At 35.1% G+C, this 20663-nt stretch overlaps 1 protein-coding gene across 18 annotated transcripts in view; it reads left to right on the top strand.

Annotated features, from left to right (window-relative positions):
* Window positions 1-20663, top strand: part of COL24A1 (collagen type XXIV alpha 1 chain) — a 398176-nt gene that overhangs the window by 178184 nt on the left and 199329 nt on the right. For all 18 annotated transcript variants that reach the window (XR_008295013.1, XM_027058695.2, XM_053214348.1 and 15 more), the window contains one exon: window positions 1431-1475. Coding sequence is in view for 17 of the 18 variants with exons in the window: in XM_027058695.2 (XP_026914496.1) it covers window positions 1431-1475 (45 nt within the window). In the remaining variant the exon portion in view is untranslated. The remainder of the gene's footprint in view (window positions 1-1430; window positions 1476-20663) is intronic.

Raw genomic sequence — 20663 nt, 5'->3', positions numbered from 1 at the left:
AAAATTTGCACAGTCTTTAAAAAATTATTTCAAATTGGTTACTCATGTGAATACTAGGTTTTAGTGCTTAAAATCAGCACTATCAAATAGAGTATATAAGATGAATCACACGTGTGAACCACAATATAAAAGTAAAAAGAGACAAGTGAGATTAATTTTAGTAATATATTTTAGTTAACCCAAGATATGAAAATATTATCATTTCAACATGGGATCAATATTAAAATTATTAACGAGATATATTATTTTTTGGTACAAAGAGCTTAATATCTAGGGTGTATTTTATATTTACATTACTTTTCAGTTCCCACCAGCCAATTTCAATGCTTAGTAGCTCTCTGTATGTCATTACTGGCTACAGTATTGTTTAGTGCAGTTTAACATTTTACTATTCCACACTGAATTGTAATTACCAATTTTTAAACAGAAATTGATGGTTTAATTTCCTATTTCTATAAATAAGATTACATTCCTGTCAGATTATATGTGGCACCCTGAATTTAATCTTCTACCTTTCATACCAAAAATGGACCTTTCTTATCACTGGTGAAGTATCACCTGTTCTTCAGAGCCCAACTCATACACAGTTTTATGATCTATTATCTGAAATCATTGCTATTTGAATTATCAAAAGATAACATGGTGCGTATACTATATTTTACTTAACGTTGCCAGCAGGGTATGGGAAGCACACCATAGTTAGAAACACTAATATTTCTGTGGTGAAACATAAGGATGTTCACATTAATTAAAATAAACAAGACTATGAGTAGCTTCACTTAGATCAGATCGAGCTTTGCTACAAAATAAATTCAGGTTAGGTCAAGTTTGCGACCAAACGATTGGTGAAAAGCTTAGAGTTTTCAGAGTGTTAGAGACTATAGACTCTAATTAAGGTTATGAATGAATATACACTCCTTCCCCAGTGAAGCTAGTGCTAACTTTCCCAGCCCACAGTGTGCAAGCCCCTATGAACTCTCTTACCACTTAATTGTGGCCTGTATTCTGCCTCGCATTGTGAGATCCTTTCCCCTGAAACAAATAGCACTTTCCTGTGGGCAAAGGCTTTATTTTTATTCTTCTTAATATCTTCCACAGCCCTTATCACTCTGCCCCTTACAGGGTACACCTCAACAAATATTTCATTTTAAAACTTATTTGCATGTTTTAAAAGTTATTAAAAGTCATAAATTGAAGAAATTTAAGAAAATTTAAGAAATTTAAGAAAATAGGTAAATACCATTTGAACAGAAGGAGTGGAAAGATGACATTCCCCAGGTATACCATCACAGAATTTTGATGAACTAAGTTTTACCTTTTTTTTTTTTACCTTTTGACTAATTACATTAAAAATGAAAATGGAAGCAATGTCATGAGTGATCTTGTTTGAAAAACAATTATTTTTACAGCTTTACATTATTTATCAACAGGGAGAAGTAGGAGATCAAGGAAACGTTGGAAAGATTGGTGAAACAGTAAGCTTATTTCATGCTCTTTTATTTTTTTTCGTCATCCGTAAGCATGTTTACGAGTCACATTAACCACCACCTAGGGTTATAAAATTCAGAATATAAAATTCATAGTTCCTACAAATTTAAACTCACTTGTGATATGACAGACAAAATCTACTATACAAGAGAAATGAGGAGAAATGCAGTTACTGTTATTTTTGTCCAATATACTTATAATCTCAGAAGCATTCTTATTTCTAATTGATCTTTAATTTTAGTTCTGATCATTTCAATCTAAATTTGACCTTAACATTTTTCATTATTAAAAAGCTACAGCTTCTCAAACCATAAAATAGTTAATAAAGTTACTAAATTTAAAAATATTTTTCTTTAGATTTGAAAGATTAAATTAAGAGGTAATATACTGGAAAACGTATTATAATCTCTTTCCTCAAAAAAAGTTTGACTTGTTTAAATTTACATTTAAATTTGCAGGAGTAGGAGGCTTTGTGTTATTTTGAATCAGTTATGTTAGCAGTAATTTTATTAACTGCACTAGGAAAAGCCAGCTAAAACATTTTCTAACAAGTGAACCTGTATAACATATATAAAATGGTAAATTGATACAAGCAAGTGAGTTTATTTACAAAGTGTGCTGGGTTATCAAAAAGCAAGTGGTACCATTTAATAGGTTAAATGAGCAAATTCTATTCTCTCTAACCTATCTTATGACTTAGATAAAAATAAAATTTTCTTAAAAGTTATTTTGCAATCTTAAGTAACTAAACAATTATATTTTCTGGTCTTGTAGTAAAACAGCAATACATTTCTGATATTCTTATCTTTTGTTGTTCTTTTTTTTTAATTTATTTATTTTGAGAGAGAGAGAGAGAGAGATTGAGAGAGAATGAGAGAGAACGTGCAGGGGAGGGGCAGAGAGGGGAGACAGAGAATCCCAGGCAGGCTCCTGGCTGTCAGTACAGAACCTTACATGCGGCTCTAAGTTGTGAATGGTGAGATCATGACCTGAGCTGAAACCAAGACTCAGACGACCAACTGAGCCACCCAGGCACCCTCCTTGTTATTTTTAGTCATTATTCTTAATAAAAAATAAGAAGGCTCCATTTAATCTTAAAAGATCATTGCCATACCAATTAATCCTGAATCACTAGAAGGAGAATTTCTTGTTTTGGTTTTTACTGAGAAGGAAAATTTCAATGGAGTATTTATTTATATCAATTAGATCATTCAAGACTTCTCCTCAAATATAATTGTAACTCATATTTTTCTAAGGTCACTCAAAGAAATTAAATTCTGCCACTTCAGAGTGATAAATTGCTTAAGAAATATATACAAACTAGAATTAATAGCCAAAGTTAAAATACCAATGAAGAGCATCTTTTCTTAATATAATATCTTATATTAAACTTCTAAGCGTAATTTACCTGGTAATGTTGGACTAGTTCCACATAGCATAAGAACCCATTGCTAGTGTTACCCAAAGAGGAAATGGAGTGCTTTGGCAGAGAGTGGATTTCTGTTATTGGAGAGAAATTAACATTTATTGATCATTTTCTATATCCCAGGCATAATATTAGGTGATTTTTAATACTGTGGTATTTCATTCAGTTCTCAAACAATTTGACAAGACACATTTTGTTATTCTGGTTTTTGAAATGAGGAAACTGAAGCACAGTAAGAAACCTGTTCAGAGTTACATAGCTAATAAATTGCTGAGCTGAGATTAAAACCTAGAGCTCCAAACTCAAAATCTACATCTCAAAATCCAAAGTGTATTGAGGTAGAGTTGACAAAGTTATAAGATATTTAAAGTGAACTTGATGGTTTGATATACATATACTTTGTGAAAGGATCCCCCCACCATCAAGTCATTTAACATAGCTAGGGATGTTTCGTGTTGGTTTAACAGCCACTTGGCCTACAAGTTGTCCAAAGGTTTTAAGCGTCAAATATATTGTCAAACAAAAGGGCCTTTTCATATTTGAGGCTCCATCTTTCTCATTCAAGATAGGAGATGAAGACTTAAAAAAGAAGTTTAGTGGCTCTATTGGTTAAAAATATGTAATGCCTAAGAATATTTTATTTTTGCCTCTTGGTAATCCCCAGCTTTTATTTTATCTTCTTAATTTCAAAATATTAGAAATATAGTTTATCTAATCCAGAGTTCTGTTAAAACAGAACTCACAAGAGTTATGGGAAGATAGGATCGTACTTCCTGACATCAGTCTTGTAATTTTGAGACATTTGAGGTTAGTGGTAATTGAATAGCTAGTTTTTACTTTTCCCAATCTTTCTGTAAGTCTTTTAATTGTCTTTAATTGGACATCCTCCAGTTTTGTTTCTTTCTTGATCTATACACATCAGAACGCAGTTTATGATAGCATGCCAACAGCAGCAGCCCCATCAATATCTCAGGTCTGTGTTCTTCTTACATTCATGTAGTGTAGGCAAATAATTGCTGTGAATGTGCCCTAAATATATCTGGAATTCCAAAAGATACCCTTTTGTCCTCTTCACTCTAGCATTCTATTTTTTATGAATAAATCTGGAATTATCCCACCTTAATTGCCAGTCTTCTCTGCCTTTAACTTTCTAGACTGAAAATATTTAAAGAGGTATAAAAGAGAAAAGAATCCAGTTTTTCAGTATAGGTCAAGAGACCTGAATTAGGATCAGTGAATAGACATTATAAGGGAACAGCTTTTTTTGTAGACAAACATATTTTAATAGAATTTCTAACACTTAGACTCTCCCATGGAGTTATTCAACACCTCATTCTTAGAATATTTGGATGACTTTCTTCAATCATGTATTCAGCAGCTTTTTATATTTATATTCATTCACATTTATTGGACCTATGATCCTTGCCTTCATGAAACTTAAAGTCTGTTGGAGGTTTGACGATATTAAATAAATAACAACTATATAAAGAAATACATAATGACAAACTGTGATACATCCTATAGAGGAAAAGTTTAAGAGACTATGACACAGGTGCCAAATTTAGAGCAGAAAATGACAGAAGACTGTTTTGAGGAAATGACATATGACTTGTGACCATAAAGCATGGTAGGATCTAGCTAGGGAAGGGTAGAGACAAAGAACTTTACTGGAATATGCAATATAGCATACTTTTCACCTTTGGACTTACCTTGCTTTAGAGAAATACCTTAATTTCTCTAAATATTATTTTCTCAACAGTAAAAGGATGAAAAAACCACCTCATGGAGTTTCTTGTGAGGATTAAATATGATAATGCACTTAAAGCACTTCTCACAGAGCCAATCGCATAGTAAAAACTTGATAAATGTTAGCTGTAATGGTGGTGGTGGTGGTTATTGTTATATGGGATGGTCCTATGTGGGAAAGCATTTAGCTTTATAGGGACTGAAAGGAAGCCAATGTGGACAGACCTTGGTGAGCCAAGGAAAAAGCAAAGCTAAGGGCTATTAGTAAAGGAGGCAGGAGCCAAATCATTCAGGACCATGTTTATTACTTTGGACTTGATCCTGAAGTAGATGGAAAATCATTGAAGTATTCTAAGTAAGCCAATGACATGATTTAATTTGTGTTTTACAATCACTCTGGTTGCAATGGATTGGGAAGTTGGAACATGGTTATGAGGAGCAGAGAAGAAGAGGATAACCAGTTACAGTGCTATTGTAGCAGCCGAAATGAGAAAGAAAGATGACTTGGGCCGGCATGATGGCAGTGGATATCAGAGAAGTGACTGCACTTGAGATATATTTGATGTGATCATTTGGACATAGGCTGCAAAAAAAGGGAAGGATCCTAGTCAGTCCCCAGCATATCATAGGCCTCTGATAACTAAACTATTTATGATTCATCAGGAATATTCTGGAAGCATAAGGAATTGGTATATTTGATGTCTAAGAATAGTTCCAATTCTAAGAATCTAGGACTCTTTTTTCTAAGAACTTAAATGCTTCTAGTCTTCCTCTTACCTGCCAATTTGGCTTCTTTTCTCTGGCTCTCCTCCAGTTTCATTATGTCTTTCTGTCACTGGAGCATATAGAACAGGGCTAAGTATTTTAGAGGCACCAGCTCCACAGCCTTCTTCATGAAGGGGATAATGACTTCTATTTCCTTTATCGCTGAGCTACTCAAAACCATGTAGGCTTTTTCCTGTAGCAGGAAATTGACATGTCAGTGGAAAATGGTTAGCACTAACCCCCAGGATTCTCTTCTGGTTCATTATTTTGAATATAAAAAAAAATTTTAACATTTATTCATCTTTGAGAGACAGAGAGAGACAGAGCATGAGCGGGGAAGGGGCAGAGAGAGGGAGACACAGAATCCGAAGCAGGCATCAGGCTCTGAGCTGTCAGCACAGGGCACGACGTGGAGCTGAAACTCACAAACTGCGAGATCATGATCTGACCCGAAGTCAGACGCTCTACCAACTGAGCCACCCAGGTGCCTCTGTTATTTTGAATATAAAATTTGGATTTTTTTTTTTCATGAAGTGACTACATAAAGTTTCAGTTGCTACTTTTCCGTCCACTTGAAGGAATTATTAGGATCGCCCTATAGTCTACCCATATTAATTTATCTCTTAAAATATAACTAAACTACTTGACTTGACATCATTTATTCCTTAATTTATCAACTTAGCAAGATTTCATAAGCAATCTACTGTGTCCTTTCTGGTTTTCTGCCTGCCCTCTGGTATGCTAGTGTATAGTAAATGACTGATGAGGAGAAAGGAAGAGGAAGAGGCCATGGATAATCCTCAAAATCAGGTATTCCACTTCTCATTACAAAACTGTTAGAATCATAGAGCTTCTGATGGCTGATTCTAAATTGGATTATAACCAATTCCTTCAAGAACAATAGAGGTGGAGTCAGAAGCAAAAATGAAAGGAAAGAATTGTATTTATTTAAAACTTTTTAAAATTTTTTTTCTATTTGTAATGATTTTATTTTATTTATTTATTTTTATTTTTATTTTTTTTCAATGTATGAAATTTATTGTCAAATTGGTTTCCATACAACACCCAGTGCTCATCCCAACAGGTGCCCTCCTCAATACCCATCACCCACCCTCCCCTCCGTCCCACCCCCCATCAACCCTCAGTTCTCAGTTTTTAAGAGTCTCTTATGCTTTGGCTCTCTCCCACTCTAACCTCTTTTTTTTTTCCTTCCCCTCCCCCATGGGTTTCTGTTAAGTTTCTCAGGATCCACATAAGAGTGAAAACATATGGAATCTGTCTTTCTCTGTATGGCTTATTTCACTTAGCATCACACTCTCCAGTTCCATCCACGTTGCTACAAAGGGCCATATTTCATTCTTTCTCATTGCCACGTAGTACTTCATTGTGTATATAAACTACAATTTCTTTATCCATTCATCAGTTGATGGACATTTAAGCTCTTTCCATAATTTGGCTATTGTTGAAAGTTCTGCTATAAACATTGGGGTACAAGTGCCCCTATGCATCAGTACTCCTGTTTTAATTTTTTTTTAACGTTTATTTATTTTTGAGACAGAGAGAGACAGAGCAAGAATGGGGGAGGGGCAGAGAGAGAGGGAGACACAGAATCGGAAGCAGGCTTCAGGCTCTGAGCCATCAGCCCAGAGCCTAACTTGGGGCTCGAACTCACAGACCGCGAGATCGTGACCTGAGCTGAAGTCGGACGCTTAACCGACTGAGCCACCCAGGCGCCCCTTTAAAAATGTTTTTAATGTTTACTTATTTTTTGAGAGAGACAGAGACAGAGTGTAAGTGGGTTAGGGGCAGAGAGAGAGGGAGACACAGAATCCAAAGCAGCCTCCAGGCTCTGAGCTGTCAGCACAGAGCCCGACGCGGGGCTCGAACTCAGGAGCTGTGAGATGATGACCTGAGCCAAAGTCGGACGCTCAACTGACTGAGCCACCCAGGAGCCCCAAGAATTGTATTTATTGAAGAACTATTATGTCATTTAATCTCGAAGCAACCTTACTAAGGTAAATCTTATTGACACTCTGTAAGTGAGGAAATTGAAATTTATTAAAGTTATATGTGTTCCAATTCATATTAGTTAGTAAGCAGTAAGTCTGGGTTTCATATCTGTATTTTCTACTTCCTGTTCCAAGCATTTTTATCTGCACCAAGCAACCATCAGTTCTCCTGTCTTTAACTTTTATTTATTTTTATCAATTGGCCTATTATCTTATTCTCTCTCTTTTATTTTTTATTTTATTTAAATTTTTTTTTAATGTTTATTTTTGAGAAAGAGAGAGAGACAGAATGTGAGCAGGAGACGGTCAGAGAGAGAGAGGGACACACAGAATCTGAAGCGGGCTCCAGGCTCTGAGCTGTTACCATAGAGCCCAATGTGGGGCTCAAACCCACAAACAGCGAGATCAGACCTGAACTGAAGTTGGAAGCTTAACTGACTGAGCTACCCAGGGGCCCCTTTTTTATTTTATTTTATTTTATTTTATTTTATTTTATTTTATTTTATTTTATTTTATTTTATTTTATTTTATTTTATTTTATTTTTCTAAGAGAGAGAGTGTGCAAACAGGGGAGGGGCAAAGGGAGAGGGAGAGAGAGAATCTTAAGCAGCTCCATGCCCAGTGCAGAGCCCAATGTGGGGCTCAATCTCATGACCCTGAGATCACGACCTGAGCCAAAATCAATAGTTGGGCCCTTAACCGACTGAGCCACCCAGGGTGCCCCATCTTATTCTGTCTTTTATTTATTTTTTATTTTAATTCCAGTGTAGTTAACATACAGTGGTATATTAGTTTCAGGTGTACAATATAGTGATTCAGCATCTCCGTATATTACTCAATACTTATCAAGATAAGTGTACTCCTAATCCCTTCTGCTCATTTCACCCATTCCCCCACTGACCTCCCCTTCAGTAACCATCTGATTTTCTGTATAGTTAAGAGTCTGTTTCTTGGTTTGTCTCTTTTTTTTCCCCCTTTAGTCATTTGTTTTGTTTCTTCAGTTCCACGTATGAGTGAAATCATATAGTATTTGTCTTTCTCTGACTGGCTTATTTCACTTGGCATTACACTCTCTAACTCCATCCACATTGTTGCAAATGACAAGATGTCATTCTTTTTATGGCTTTATAATATTCCATTATATATATATATATATATATATATATATATATATATCTCACCTCTTCTTTATCCATTCATCTATTGGTGGACATATGGGTGGCTTCCATAATTTCGTTATCATAGAGAATGCTGCAATAAACATATGATGCATATATCCTTTCAAATTAGTGTTTGTTTTTGTAGTTTTTGGATAAATAGTAGTGTGATTACTGGGTCATAGGGTAGTTCTATTTTTAATTTTTTTTTTTTTGAGGGACTTCCACACTATCTTACACAGTGGCTCTACCAGTTGCAATCTCACCAACAGTACACAAGGGTTCTTTTTCTCTACATTCTCGCCAACACTAGTTTCTTGTGTTTTTGATTTTAGCCATTCTCCCATGTGTGAGGTGATGTCTCATTGTAGTTTTCATTTGCATTTCCCTCATGATGAGTGATGCTGAGCATCTTTTCATGTCTCTTGACCATCAGTATGTAGTCTTTGGAGAAATGTCTGTTCATGTCTTCTGCCCATTTTTTAATTGGATTATTTGTTTTTTTGGTGTTGAGTTGTATAAGTTCTTTTTATGTTTTTGGACCCTTTATCAGATATGTCATTTGCAAATCTTCTCTCATTCAGTAGCTTGTCATTTAGATTTGTTGGTTGTTTCTTTGCTGTGTAGAGGTTTTTTATTTTGATGTAGTCCTAATAGTTTATTTTTGCTTTTGTTGCCCTTGCCTCGAAGCCATATCTAGACAAAAGTTGCTACAGCCAATATCAGAAATTATTGCCTATATTCTCCTCTAGGATTTTTATGACTTCAGGTCTCACATTTAGGTCTTTAATCCATTTTGAGTTTATTTTTGTATATGGTATAAGAAAGTGGTCCAGTTTTATTCTTTTGCAAGTGGCTGTCCTGTTTTCCAAACACCATTTGTTGAAGAGACTCTCTTTTTCATATTGCATATTCTTGCCTCCTTTGTCAAAGATTAATTGACCATATAATTGTGGGTTCATTTCTGGGTTTTCTATTCTGTTCTATTGATCTGTGTGTCTGTTTTGTGCTAGTATCATACTATTTTGATTACTACTGCTTTGTAATATAACTTGAAATCCAAAAGTGTGATACCTCCAGTTTTGTTTTTCTTTCTCAAGATTGCTTGGGTTCTTTGGGGTCTTTTGTGGAGCCATACAAATTTTCAATTGTTTGTTTTTGTTATGTGAAAATGCTGTTGGTATTTTGAGAGTAGCTGCATTAAATCTGTAGATTGCTGTTGGTAGTATAGACATTTTAACAATGTTTATTCTTCCAATCCATGAGCATGGAATGTCTTTCCATTTGTGTTGTCTTTAGTTTCTTTCATCACTGTTTTATACTTTTTAGAGTACAGATCTTTCACCTCTTTGGTTAAGTTTATTCCTAGTTATTTTATTATTTTGGGAGTAATTGTAAATGCAATTGTTTTCTTAATTTTTCCTTCTGCTGCTTCCTTATTAGTGTGTAGAAATGCAATGGATTTCTGTACATTGATTTTGTATCCTGCAGCCTCACTGAATTCATTTATTAGTTCTAGCAGTTTTTCTGTGAAGTCTTTCAGGTTTTCTATATATGTAGTATAATGTCATCTACAAACAGTGAAAGTTTTACTCATTCCTTACCAGTTTGGATGAATTTTATTTCTTTTTGTTGTTTGATTGCTGTGGCCAGGACTTCCAATTCTATGTTGAATAAAAATGATGAGATTGGACATCTTGTTCCTGATTTTAGGAAAAACACTCTGTTTTTCTTCACTATGATGTTCGCTGTGTGTTTTTCATATAAGGCTTTTATTATGTTGAGGTATGTTCCCTCTAAACCTACTCTTTTGAGGCTTTATATCATGAATGGATGTACTTTGTCAACTGCTTTTTCTGCAGCTATTAAAATGATAATATGCTTCTTTTTTGTTTTGTTGATGTGATGTATCACATTGATTGATATGTAATTTCATTACATTAGCAAATTTGGTTTGCTAATATTTTTTTGAAGACCTGTGCATCTATGTTTATCAGAGATACTGACCTGTATCTCTTTTTTTCTAATGTCTTTTTGATATCAGGGTAATGCTGGCCTCATAGAATGAATTTGAAGTTTTTCTTCCTCTTATATTTTTTGGAAAAGTTTGAGACTAGGTATGAACTCTTCTTTAAATGTTTGATAGAGTTTGCCTGTGAAGCCATCTGGTCCTGGACTTTTGTCTGTTGGGAGTTGTTTTGATTACCAGTTCAATTTCATTGCTCGTAATTAATTGTTCTCTTTAAATTTACTATTTCTTCCTGCTTCAGTTTTGGTAGGTTATAGTTTCTATGAATTTACCCATTTCTTCTAGGTTGTCCAATTTATTGACATGTAATTTTTTATAATATTCTTTTACAATTTTCTATATTTCTCTGGTGTTGATTGCTATTTCTCCTGTTTCATTTCTAATTTTGTTTGACTCCTCTTTCTTTCTTTTTCTCCTTTTTTTTTTTTTTGAATCTGGCTAGAGGTTTATCAATTTAATTCATCTTTTAAAAGAACCTATTCCCGGTTTCATTGATATGTTCTATTTTCTGTTTTTTGGGCTTTTTTTAGATTTTATATCTTTTATTTTTCCTCTAAACTTTATTATTTCATTCCTTCTATGGTTTTGCATTTTGTTTGTTCTCCTTTGTCTAGTTCCTTTAGGTGTGAGGGTAGGTTGTTTATTTGAGGTGTTTCTTGCTCCTTGAAGTAGGCTTAATTGCTATAAACTTCCTTCTTAGAACTGCTTTTTGGGGTATTCCAAAGATTTTGAACCACTGTGTTTTCATTTTCATTTCTCTCCATGTAAATTTTTATTTTGTCTTTGGTGTTTTGGTTGGCTCATTTATTTGAGCATCTTGTTTAACCTTCATGCTCTTTCCAGATTTTTTCTTATGGTTGCTTCCTAGTTTCATAGTGTTGGGGTCAGAAAAGATGCATAGTATGACTTAAGTCTTTTTGAATTTGTTGACTTGTTTTATGTGATCTATTCTGGAGAATATGTGATCTATTCTGGAAAATGTCCTCTGTGTGATCTTGAGATGAATGTGTATTCTGTTGTTTTAGGATAGAATGTTCTGAATACATCTGTTAAATCCATCTGGTCTAGTGTATAGTTATCTACCCCACCCTCTGGGGCAGTAGTCACTTTGAAATGGTGCTGGCCCCTGAGGGAGCTCTTTGCACACTGCCAGGCTTACGGCACTACTTCGGGGACATGCTGCCTCTGCTGGGACTGTGCTCGTGTGAGGCACACAGTTTTAGCATAGTACACGTCAGTCTGCTTGCAAAATGAGACCTGCTGTGGCTGCTGGGACTGGGGCTGGCCTGGGTGGATCCACTAAGTGCACTGCTTAGGAGACTCGGTGTCAGCAAGGTCTGCACTGGTCTTTAGGGGAGGGGAACTGCTGTGGGGGTACTTGGGCAGGTGTGAAAGGGGCAGATCTGCTGAAGCCCAGTGGAGCAGGGCTTAGTGTAAGCAAGTTAGGTGGTGTATTCGGCTTTGCGCTGGGTTCTCACAGGTGGTTGTGTATTTATGCTGAGGGGCAAGGGAGGGAAATGGTGCCTGCCAGCTCATTTGTTCCTGGAGGGGTCTTCCTGTGATCCCTGTCCCTCCTGGACACTCACCCACCCATCTGTGCCAGGTGTTTTTCCAACTGCCGCTTCTAGGTATATCTGTGGGGGTGTTTGTCATGTTGTCTCTTTAAGTATGGGGACTCCACTTCCTCCTGACCTCTGGGCTTTCTCAGAGCTGAGCCCACTGAAATTTAAGATTCCAGGTTTTAAATCCTGCTGGTTGTAACAACTCATGGAAATTTGGCCCTTTTCACGTTCCTTATATTTTAAAGTTTATGTATTTATTTTTGGAGAGAGAGAGAGACAGTGCAAAAGCAAGTGGGGCAGGGGCAGAGTGAATGATGGAGAGAGAATCCTAAGCAGCCTCCACGCTGTCAGCACGGAGCCCGAGGCTACTCAATCAATCAATCAATCAATCAATCTTGACCTGAGCCAATCGAAAGCTGGATGCTTAATCAACTGAGCTACCCAGGCACCAGGCCCCTTTCACTTTCAAAGCTAAATGTTATGGGAATTCATCTTCCCCATGAGGGCTTCCTGGTGTGATTGTTTCTCCCACTTCTCTGTGCCTTCAGCTCCCTCCCCACTCTGTTAACTGCTAGTTTGTTTGTTCCCCACTGAATCTCTGTCCCTCCTACTCTCTTCACTGTGGCCTCTTCTCTACCTTTAGTTGTGAAGTCTGATCTGCCAGTTTTTGGGTCAGTTTCTGTGTTATTTACACTGATGTGAGTGTTCTCTAATTGTATCCATGGGAGGAGGTGAGCTTAGCCTCTGCCATCTTCCCAATCTACTTTAGTTGTCCTGTATTTAAATGGAAACTGCCTTTAAATGGAAACTTAGATTTGGAAATGAGCAAAACATAATTTTACTTTGTAATCTCTTAGGTCATGCTGGCAATTAAATTTTAAAATATTGTCAAATGTTATTAATTTCCATTAATATACAATGGAATCAGGAAAGATTTTTAAAGGTCTGGAAGAAAATATTTTAGAATTGCTTATCACAAAACCTCATTTATTACAGTGGTTAGTTTTGTTGCTCTCTGGTAGCATTACCATGAAATTATTATCAAACTTGATACAAATTGATTTTATTTAGGAAGTTGCTTTTCTCCTTTCATTAAAAGGAGGATGCTAGCTTTAGATGGACTTACCTAAATCATAAAAAAGTAACTCATAGTTTCTTGAGGAAAAGTCCCAGGAGCAGACAGCACCATTTAGCCAAACAATAAGAACAAAGTAAGACTCTATCAAATTGCCCTTATAAGGCCTCTGGAGTCACAGGGCCTTTATCTTAAAAAGGTCATCCCTCCCCTCCTGTTTCCAAGCTCACATACCTGTAAGACAGCTACAAAGCTCTTGTATGTCTCCTATATGGCAGGGAGAGGTAATTTTTTTCAGAATAGAAAGTTATACAGAATTTATATCCATCATACATACAATCATGAGAAGAATGTTTACGTGAATATAATAAAATAGCTACTATGTATTGAAAATCTGTGATATGTCAGATACTTTATGTATGTTATATTCTCACAAAGTATATTTAATCCTCACAAAGGATTTTTGTGTATATTTAATCCTCACAAAGACTCTGGGAAATAGAAGTTACTTCTATTTTATACAGAAGAAAACATGTTTCAGAGAATCAAGTAATTTAGCACCCTGTTTCCTTTTAACCGTGAGATGAAGATTTCCAATTGTCTTTCTAATGAATACATATTGTCTTGTTATTGTATAAAGTTAGAGATTATGGCGCCCCAAATACCACATTATGGTTTGAGGAAGCGTCTCAAAAACATAGATGTGCCAAAATTATTATGTTTTAGGATCATGTATTTGACATTTATCATCTTTGAAATGTGTAAGTAGCATACTTATTCAATTTAAGAAACCAGGGTAAATTGATTTCACTATAGTATTAAGCTCATGGAGGTGTAGAAAATTAGAAAGAAGTATATATCAGTGAAATCAGAAGGGAATGCACACAGTGTATGGACGTATCAGTGGATATGAACAGAGAAAACATATGGCATTACAATTCAGGTAAATTGAAGAGAAGTGAATTAAAGATGGTTCTACCAAACCTACCATTCTCTGAAAACCAGGTGCAGGTAACTCCAAGGTGAACTATTCATAAATCAGATGCCAATAGTTTTTCAATGACAAACGCAAGAGATTTCTCAAGGGACAGGGAGTCAACAAATTTCTGGTAATAGTGGAAGGATTTCTGAGTCCTTTGGGCTATAAAATATACTATTTTTTTTTAGACATTTATGACATCTCTCTGTAAACAGTGAAGTAAATTACTAAGAAAATAACAAATACTGTATCAAAGTGGCCCTAATTTTTTTTACACCTATGAAAGTTAAAGTATATGGGAAAATGAATATTACAGAAAATTGTTCATATCACAAAAGCAAATGTCAGAAGAGGTAGACCAAGATTAAATCACATATGAGTGGTTATTAAGGGGAAACCAACAAAAATGAAAACAAAATTCACATGATTATAAAAGACAAAATTTCTCTCTATGGGGAAAATGAATGATACACATGATACTGTGCTACAAGCTAAAAACACAGAAGTGATTGAAAGCCAAGCATATCTTAGCAATGTAAAGGCTTATAAACTTTGTTTTACATTAAGTATATATTTTTTATTTTACCCTTACTAAGTACACATTGAGTGACTATAAAAAAGTAAAATATTCTGGGGAAAGGAATAAGTGCCAACATTTGTGGCATAATACAGGAACAAGGTATTTATCATACATATGATATTGCAGAGTAATAAACAAGAGTACACTTCTTAGTCTAATAAATTCCAGATTGCCCAAATTAAAATAGCAATAAACTGCTTCAAAGTAATCAAATAAAAGAGAAATTAAAATGGAACTTGGTGCTTCCAAATATAAACAATAACATTAGTCTTTTTCAAATGTAAGCGTTTAGTGTGCTTACTGCCTAGGGTGCTAAGCCTATTAGCATTGTAAGGAAACATAAACTTGGTCACTTATTTTAGAATTGATAGAAATAATTATTATTTTTTGTTCCCTTTGGTTTTTCAGGATTCACTCTTAAGGATTTTGTAAATTACATTTAATATAATTCTATATTTCAGCCTGGGACATTACGATTCAGAATCTAAATGAGTTTAAATATTATCCTATGATTCGACACTAGAAAACTTATTTCTTTCACTTATTTATTCTATCATTCAAAAGATACTTATTGAACATTTACCACGTGCTAGATATACAACCAAATAAAGCTTGATCCTTAAGTGATTTGTCATCTAGAAAGTGAGTAAAGAATCATACACATAGTTTCGTCAAAACATGAATCCTATTATAGAAGATAGTCTTTAAAAAAAAAGAAGCAAAAATTATTTTGATGCCTACCATAAGATTTTATATGTTGATAGAGAACCCCCAGCTTTGACTAAAAACATGCTACTGGTTTCTTAACTAGAAATACTACAATGTGGTAATCATAGCTCTTGAGGGAATGGCGGTTCTAAATTTCTATATACAGGGGGCTGGGGGTGGCACTTTGATTAGAAGAGAGTGCTAGGGGACTCCCCTTGAGCTGTTTGCATAAAAGCTACACTATTTTCATTTATTAGTAATGCACTATTTTATTTAAATATTTGCACGTCACTGAAAATGGCAAAGATTTCTAATGACGTTTTTATGCTCACAATTTATAAGATGGAGAGTACATTTCTTGTTCATATCAAAGAATGGGATGAACTGATGGAAGTCCATGTAGGGATCAGGGTAAAGGGGTTGCCTTGGGCTACCTGTTGGCACGACTACTTTTGCAGAAGGCAAATGCAGTTTTGACGGAGAGTAAGGCTAGTGAAAAAATTCTTATGGTCCTGATTGTTTAAAAAAATACATAAGGTCTATGTAACCAGTGTACTGGATTTGGAACCTAAGGAGCTATATTCATTCTAGAACATGGGTCAGCAAATTTTTCTGTAAAAGGCCAGGTGTTATATATTCTAGACTTTCATGCCATATCATCTCTGTCATAACTACTCAACTCTGCTACTGTAGTACAAAAACAGTCCTAGACAATATGTAAATGAATGACTCTGGCTGTGTTCCCAGTAAAACTTTATTTATAAAAATAGTGGGGAAAAAAAAGAAATAGACAGCAGGCAGGATTTGGCCTACAGGCTATAGTTTGCCTTTTCCTTTCATAAAAAGTTACACTTTATTTGGGCTACACCAGCCCTTACTAAATTAATCCGCCATATGCACTTCTGCATCATTACTCTTTTATTATTAACAAAGAAAGCACTAAGTGCGAATGTGATTCCTTCAAATAAAAAACCAGATTAAACTTGTAGACATATTGTGTTGCCACCACACATTGATTTTGTGTACTAAGCATTAACATAATGAGTTAATTTGCATTTATATGTAGGCCACATGTACATCCAAAGTACTCTACTGCAATGTGTCTTTTTGTTTTTCCTTAACAAACACTTAAGAATATTACCAGGAAATATTTTCCAAGAACAAAGAAATCTGCTCTATATGTACACAAGTTCACTAGAAACATTCTTCTGAACATTATACACTTTTTTTGAAGTTCTGTTCTAAGAGTCAAAGGATTTCCATATATTAAGTTTTAGTGAGTTATTCTTTCATTACTTTGGGGAAGGTTCTAAGGATGTCATTAGACTTTATTTCACATTAAGTTGAGATATTTTGCATTTGCATTCTATCTTATGTTTATGAAGTCTCTTTTTTTCATCAACTTGACAAAACAGCCTGAGGGGGAACATCACAACATTTTTGTTTAAAAAGATGCATGTTTCTCTTGACCACAGGAAAAATAATTATGTGAAATCAGGATTTTACTTTAACCATAAATACAGCCAGCTGTGTGTCTTATAGAAACTTTTTATAACTATAAAACCTTTTTATTTCTTCAGTGCCAGATGGAAATATTGTAGCTGCTGAGGTACAAGGATTATATGCTTGCTTTTTTGTGGATTTTCTTTCTGATTAATGAGTTTTGGAAAAATTATCTGTCAAAATCTATGTTTCTCTATGTGTTGAGTATGCCATTAAAGGTAAAATCAATTTAGTCACTAAAATCTGGAAAGACCTAGATGATACAAGTTCCTCCAAAAATGCTAGGAGGATAGGATATAGTAAGTGGAATAAATCTGTAGAGGCCTTAAGAATATAGATTATAAGAATTTTCAACCTGACTTTTAAGGCTGCCTACAATACATCCCTCACCTATCTTTATACTTACTTGTTTTTCTCACACTTCCCAATCCATTCAATGTTCCTTAAATGCAACCCACTTTTTATGCCTTTGTTTTGGATTGTTGCTACCACTTCCAAAGGTCTTCATTTCCCCACTCCTATTATCTGCCTAACATCAACTCTCAAGACCCCTCTCAAATCATCTGCTCTACCATGAAGTCCTTTCTGGTGTCTCTGCCCAAAATTAGATTCAGTCTCTTTTCTTGTTAAGCCTTTCATTACTTTATATCCATTATCATGGTCCTTAGCTTATTTTGACTTATGTCACAGTTGCTTTTTTATTTGAATTATCTATACAGAAAACTGCCTCCCATTGCAATGAACATATGCCTAATATATTTAACATTGACAATAAATATATGTTCTATATGATGGAACTGAAATAAATTAAGAAATGAAAGGTAGTTTTTCTAATTTTTTTGCTACTGGCTGTTTCTTAAGAGGACTTCAGTGTACTTGAACAGAGTCTGAAAATATGACATTCTATCATGAGACAATCTGAATAAGGAAAGACATTTCAAAGGGAACAGCAGCATGAGAATAAAACATATGGAAACACAAAATATCTGGAGTGTTTGCAAAACTGTATTGTAAGCAGTTCAGAGTAGCTGGAGGGAGTTAAGTAAGGCACAAGTGGTCGCACCTCATCTGGCTTTTATTACTTTTTATTTGGTAATGTCCTTCTCATCTTTTCTGGTTCACAAATACCTGTTGGTCTTCCACAGGTAAGCTCAAGCATCACTTCCTCTAAGCCTTGATTGCTTTATCCTCTATACCTTATACGCGCTTCTATCATCATTCATTGATTGTCCTTACTTATTTACATGTCTTTTTTTTTAAGTTTATTTATTTATTTTGAGGGAGAGAGACAGAGTGTGCACGCATGGGAGGGTCCCAGAGAGAGGAAAAGAAAGAGGGAGGGAGGGAGGAAGGGAGGGAGGGAGGGAGGGAAGGAGGGAGAGAGAGAGAGAGAGAGAGAGAGAGAGAGAGAATCCCAAGCAGGCTCCACACTGTCAGCATAGAGCCTGATGTGGGGCTCGAACTCACGAACTGTGAGATCATGACCTGAGCCAGAATCGAGAGTCGGATACTTAACCGACTGAACCACCCAGGCACCTCTACATGTCTTTCCAGTACTAGATCAAGTCCTGTAAGGATCAGGGTTTGTGAAGCAAAACCTAAACGCGAAGTGTAACATATTTGAGAAATAAATGAAGTAAATAATAAATGAAGGTAAATCCAAAAGACTACTCTGATCCGTAGTTTTCTTTAAAGTTAAAAATTGTTCCTCAGACTCATTGGATTCACAATGTAGAGTACTAACCACTCTATGATCACAGCCTCATTGGATTCAAATCTGTACTCATCACCCCTTCTCCCAAACCCATTACATACAACTCCTCCTCTCAGCATTTTCTTTTTCTTTTTCTTGAGGTTTTCTACTTCTGTATATTATCAAAGATCATTTAAAATATCCACTAATAAAATCTTCTATTATATCAGTCCATTTTGTCAGCTTAACTGAGGTGTAATTGACAAATAACATTGTAAGATATTTAAAATGTAAAATGTTTAATATACGTACACATTGCAAAAGAATTCCCCCAAAGAGTTAACTAACGTATCCATCACCCTACTATTTACCTTTATGTCTATGTGAAAACATATAAATTCTACTTTCTTAGAAAATTTCAATTATATGATACATTGTTATCAACTGTAATCACAGTGATATACATTAGGTCCTCAGACCTTATTCAGTCTTATAACTGTGAGATATAGATAGATAGATAGATAGATAGATAGATAGATAGACAGACAGACATATATATAGATATCTATGTATATATCACATTTTCTTCATTCATACATCAACAGACATTTATGTTGTTTCTATACACTGGCTTTTGTAAATAATGCTGTTATGAACATGAGAGCACAGATATCTCTTCAAGGTAATAATTCATTTCCTCTGGATATATACCCAGAGGTAGAATTACTAGGTCATATGGTAGTTCTATCTTCAATTTCTTGAAGAACCTCCATGCTGTTTCCCAGAGTGGCTGTGCAAGTTTATATTCCCACTAACAGTGTAAAAAAGTTCCCTTTTCTCTATATCCTTGCTAACATTTATTACCTCTTGTCTCTTTAATAGTAGCCATTCTAACGGGGGAGGTCTCATTGTGGTTGAGATTTGCACTTCCCTGATGACTAGTGCTGCTGAACATCTTTATGTACCAGAGGCTACTTGTAGATCTTCTTTGGCAAAATTATCTATTCAGATTCTTTGCCCATTTTAAAATTGGATTATTCCTTTTTACTAGTGACTTGTATGAGTTCCTTGTATGTTTTGGATATTAATCCCTTATCAGATATGTGTTAGCAAATATTTTCTCCCATTCTGCTTTTCATTTTGTTGATTCTTTCCTTTGCTATGCAGAAGATTTTTAGTTTCATGTGGTCCTGTTTGTTTATTTTTGTTTTCCTGCCTTTGCTTTTGATGTGAAGTATAAAAAAATATTGCGAAGACCAATGTCAAGGAGCTATCCCCTCTCTATATTTTCTTCCAGGAGTTGCTCCTATGTCATTAATAGACTATATATGCATGAGTTTATTTCTAGACTCTCTATTCTGATCCATTGATCTGTGTGACTCTTTTTATTCCAATACATTGTTGTTGTTGTTATCATTATTATTTTTTTTTTGTATCTCATCAGGTTTTTTTATAATTTATTTTTTATTTTTTAAAATTTACATCCAAATTAGTTAGTATATAGTGAAGCAATAATTTCGGGAGTAGATTCCTTAATGCCCCTTACCCATTTAGCCCATCCACCCTCCCACAACCCCTCCAGCAACCCTCAGTTTGTTCTCCATATTTATGAGTCTCTTTTGTTTTGTCCCCCTCCATGTTTTTATATTCTTTTTGTTTCCCTTCCCTTATGTTCATCTGTTTTGTCTCTTAAAGTCCTCATATGAGTGAAGTTATATGATTTTTGTCTTTCTCTGACTAATTTCATTTAGCATAATACCCTCCAGTTCCATCCACGTAGTTGCAAATGGCAAGATTTCATTCTTTTTGGTTGCCGAGTGATACTCCATTGTACATATATACCACATCTTCTTTATCCATTCATCCATCGAGGGACATTTGGGCTCTTTCCATACCTTGGCTATTGTTGATAGTGCTGCTACAAACATGGGGGTGCATGTATC

This window comes from Acinonyx jubatus, chromosome C1 (assembly GCF_027475565.1).
Source record: "Acinonyx jubatus isolate Ajub_Pintada_27869175 chromosome C1, VMU_Ajub_asm_v1.0, whole genome shotgun sequence".
Classification (NCBI taxonomy): domain Eukaryota; kingdom Metazoa; phylum Chordata; class Mammalia; order Carnivora; family Felidae; genus Acinonyx; species Acinonyx jubatus.
This window is presented reverse-complemented; position numbering and strand designations above follow the sequence as displayed.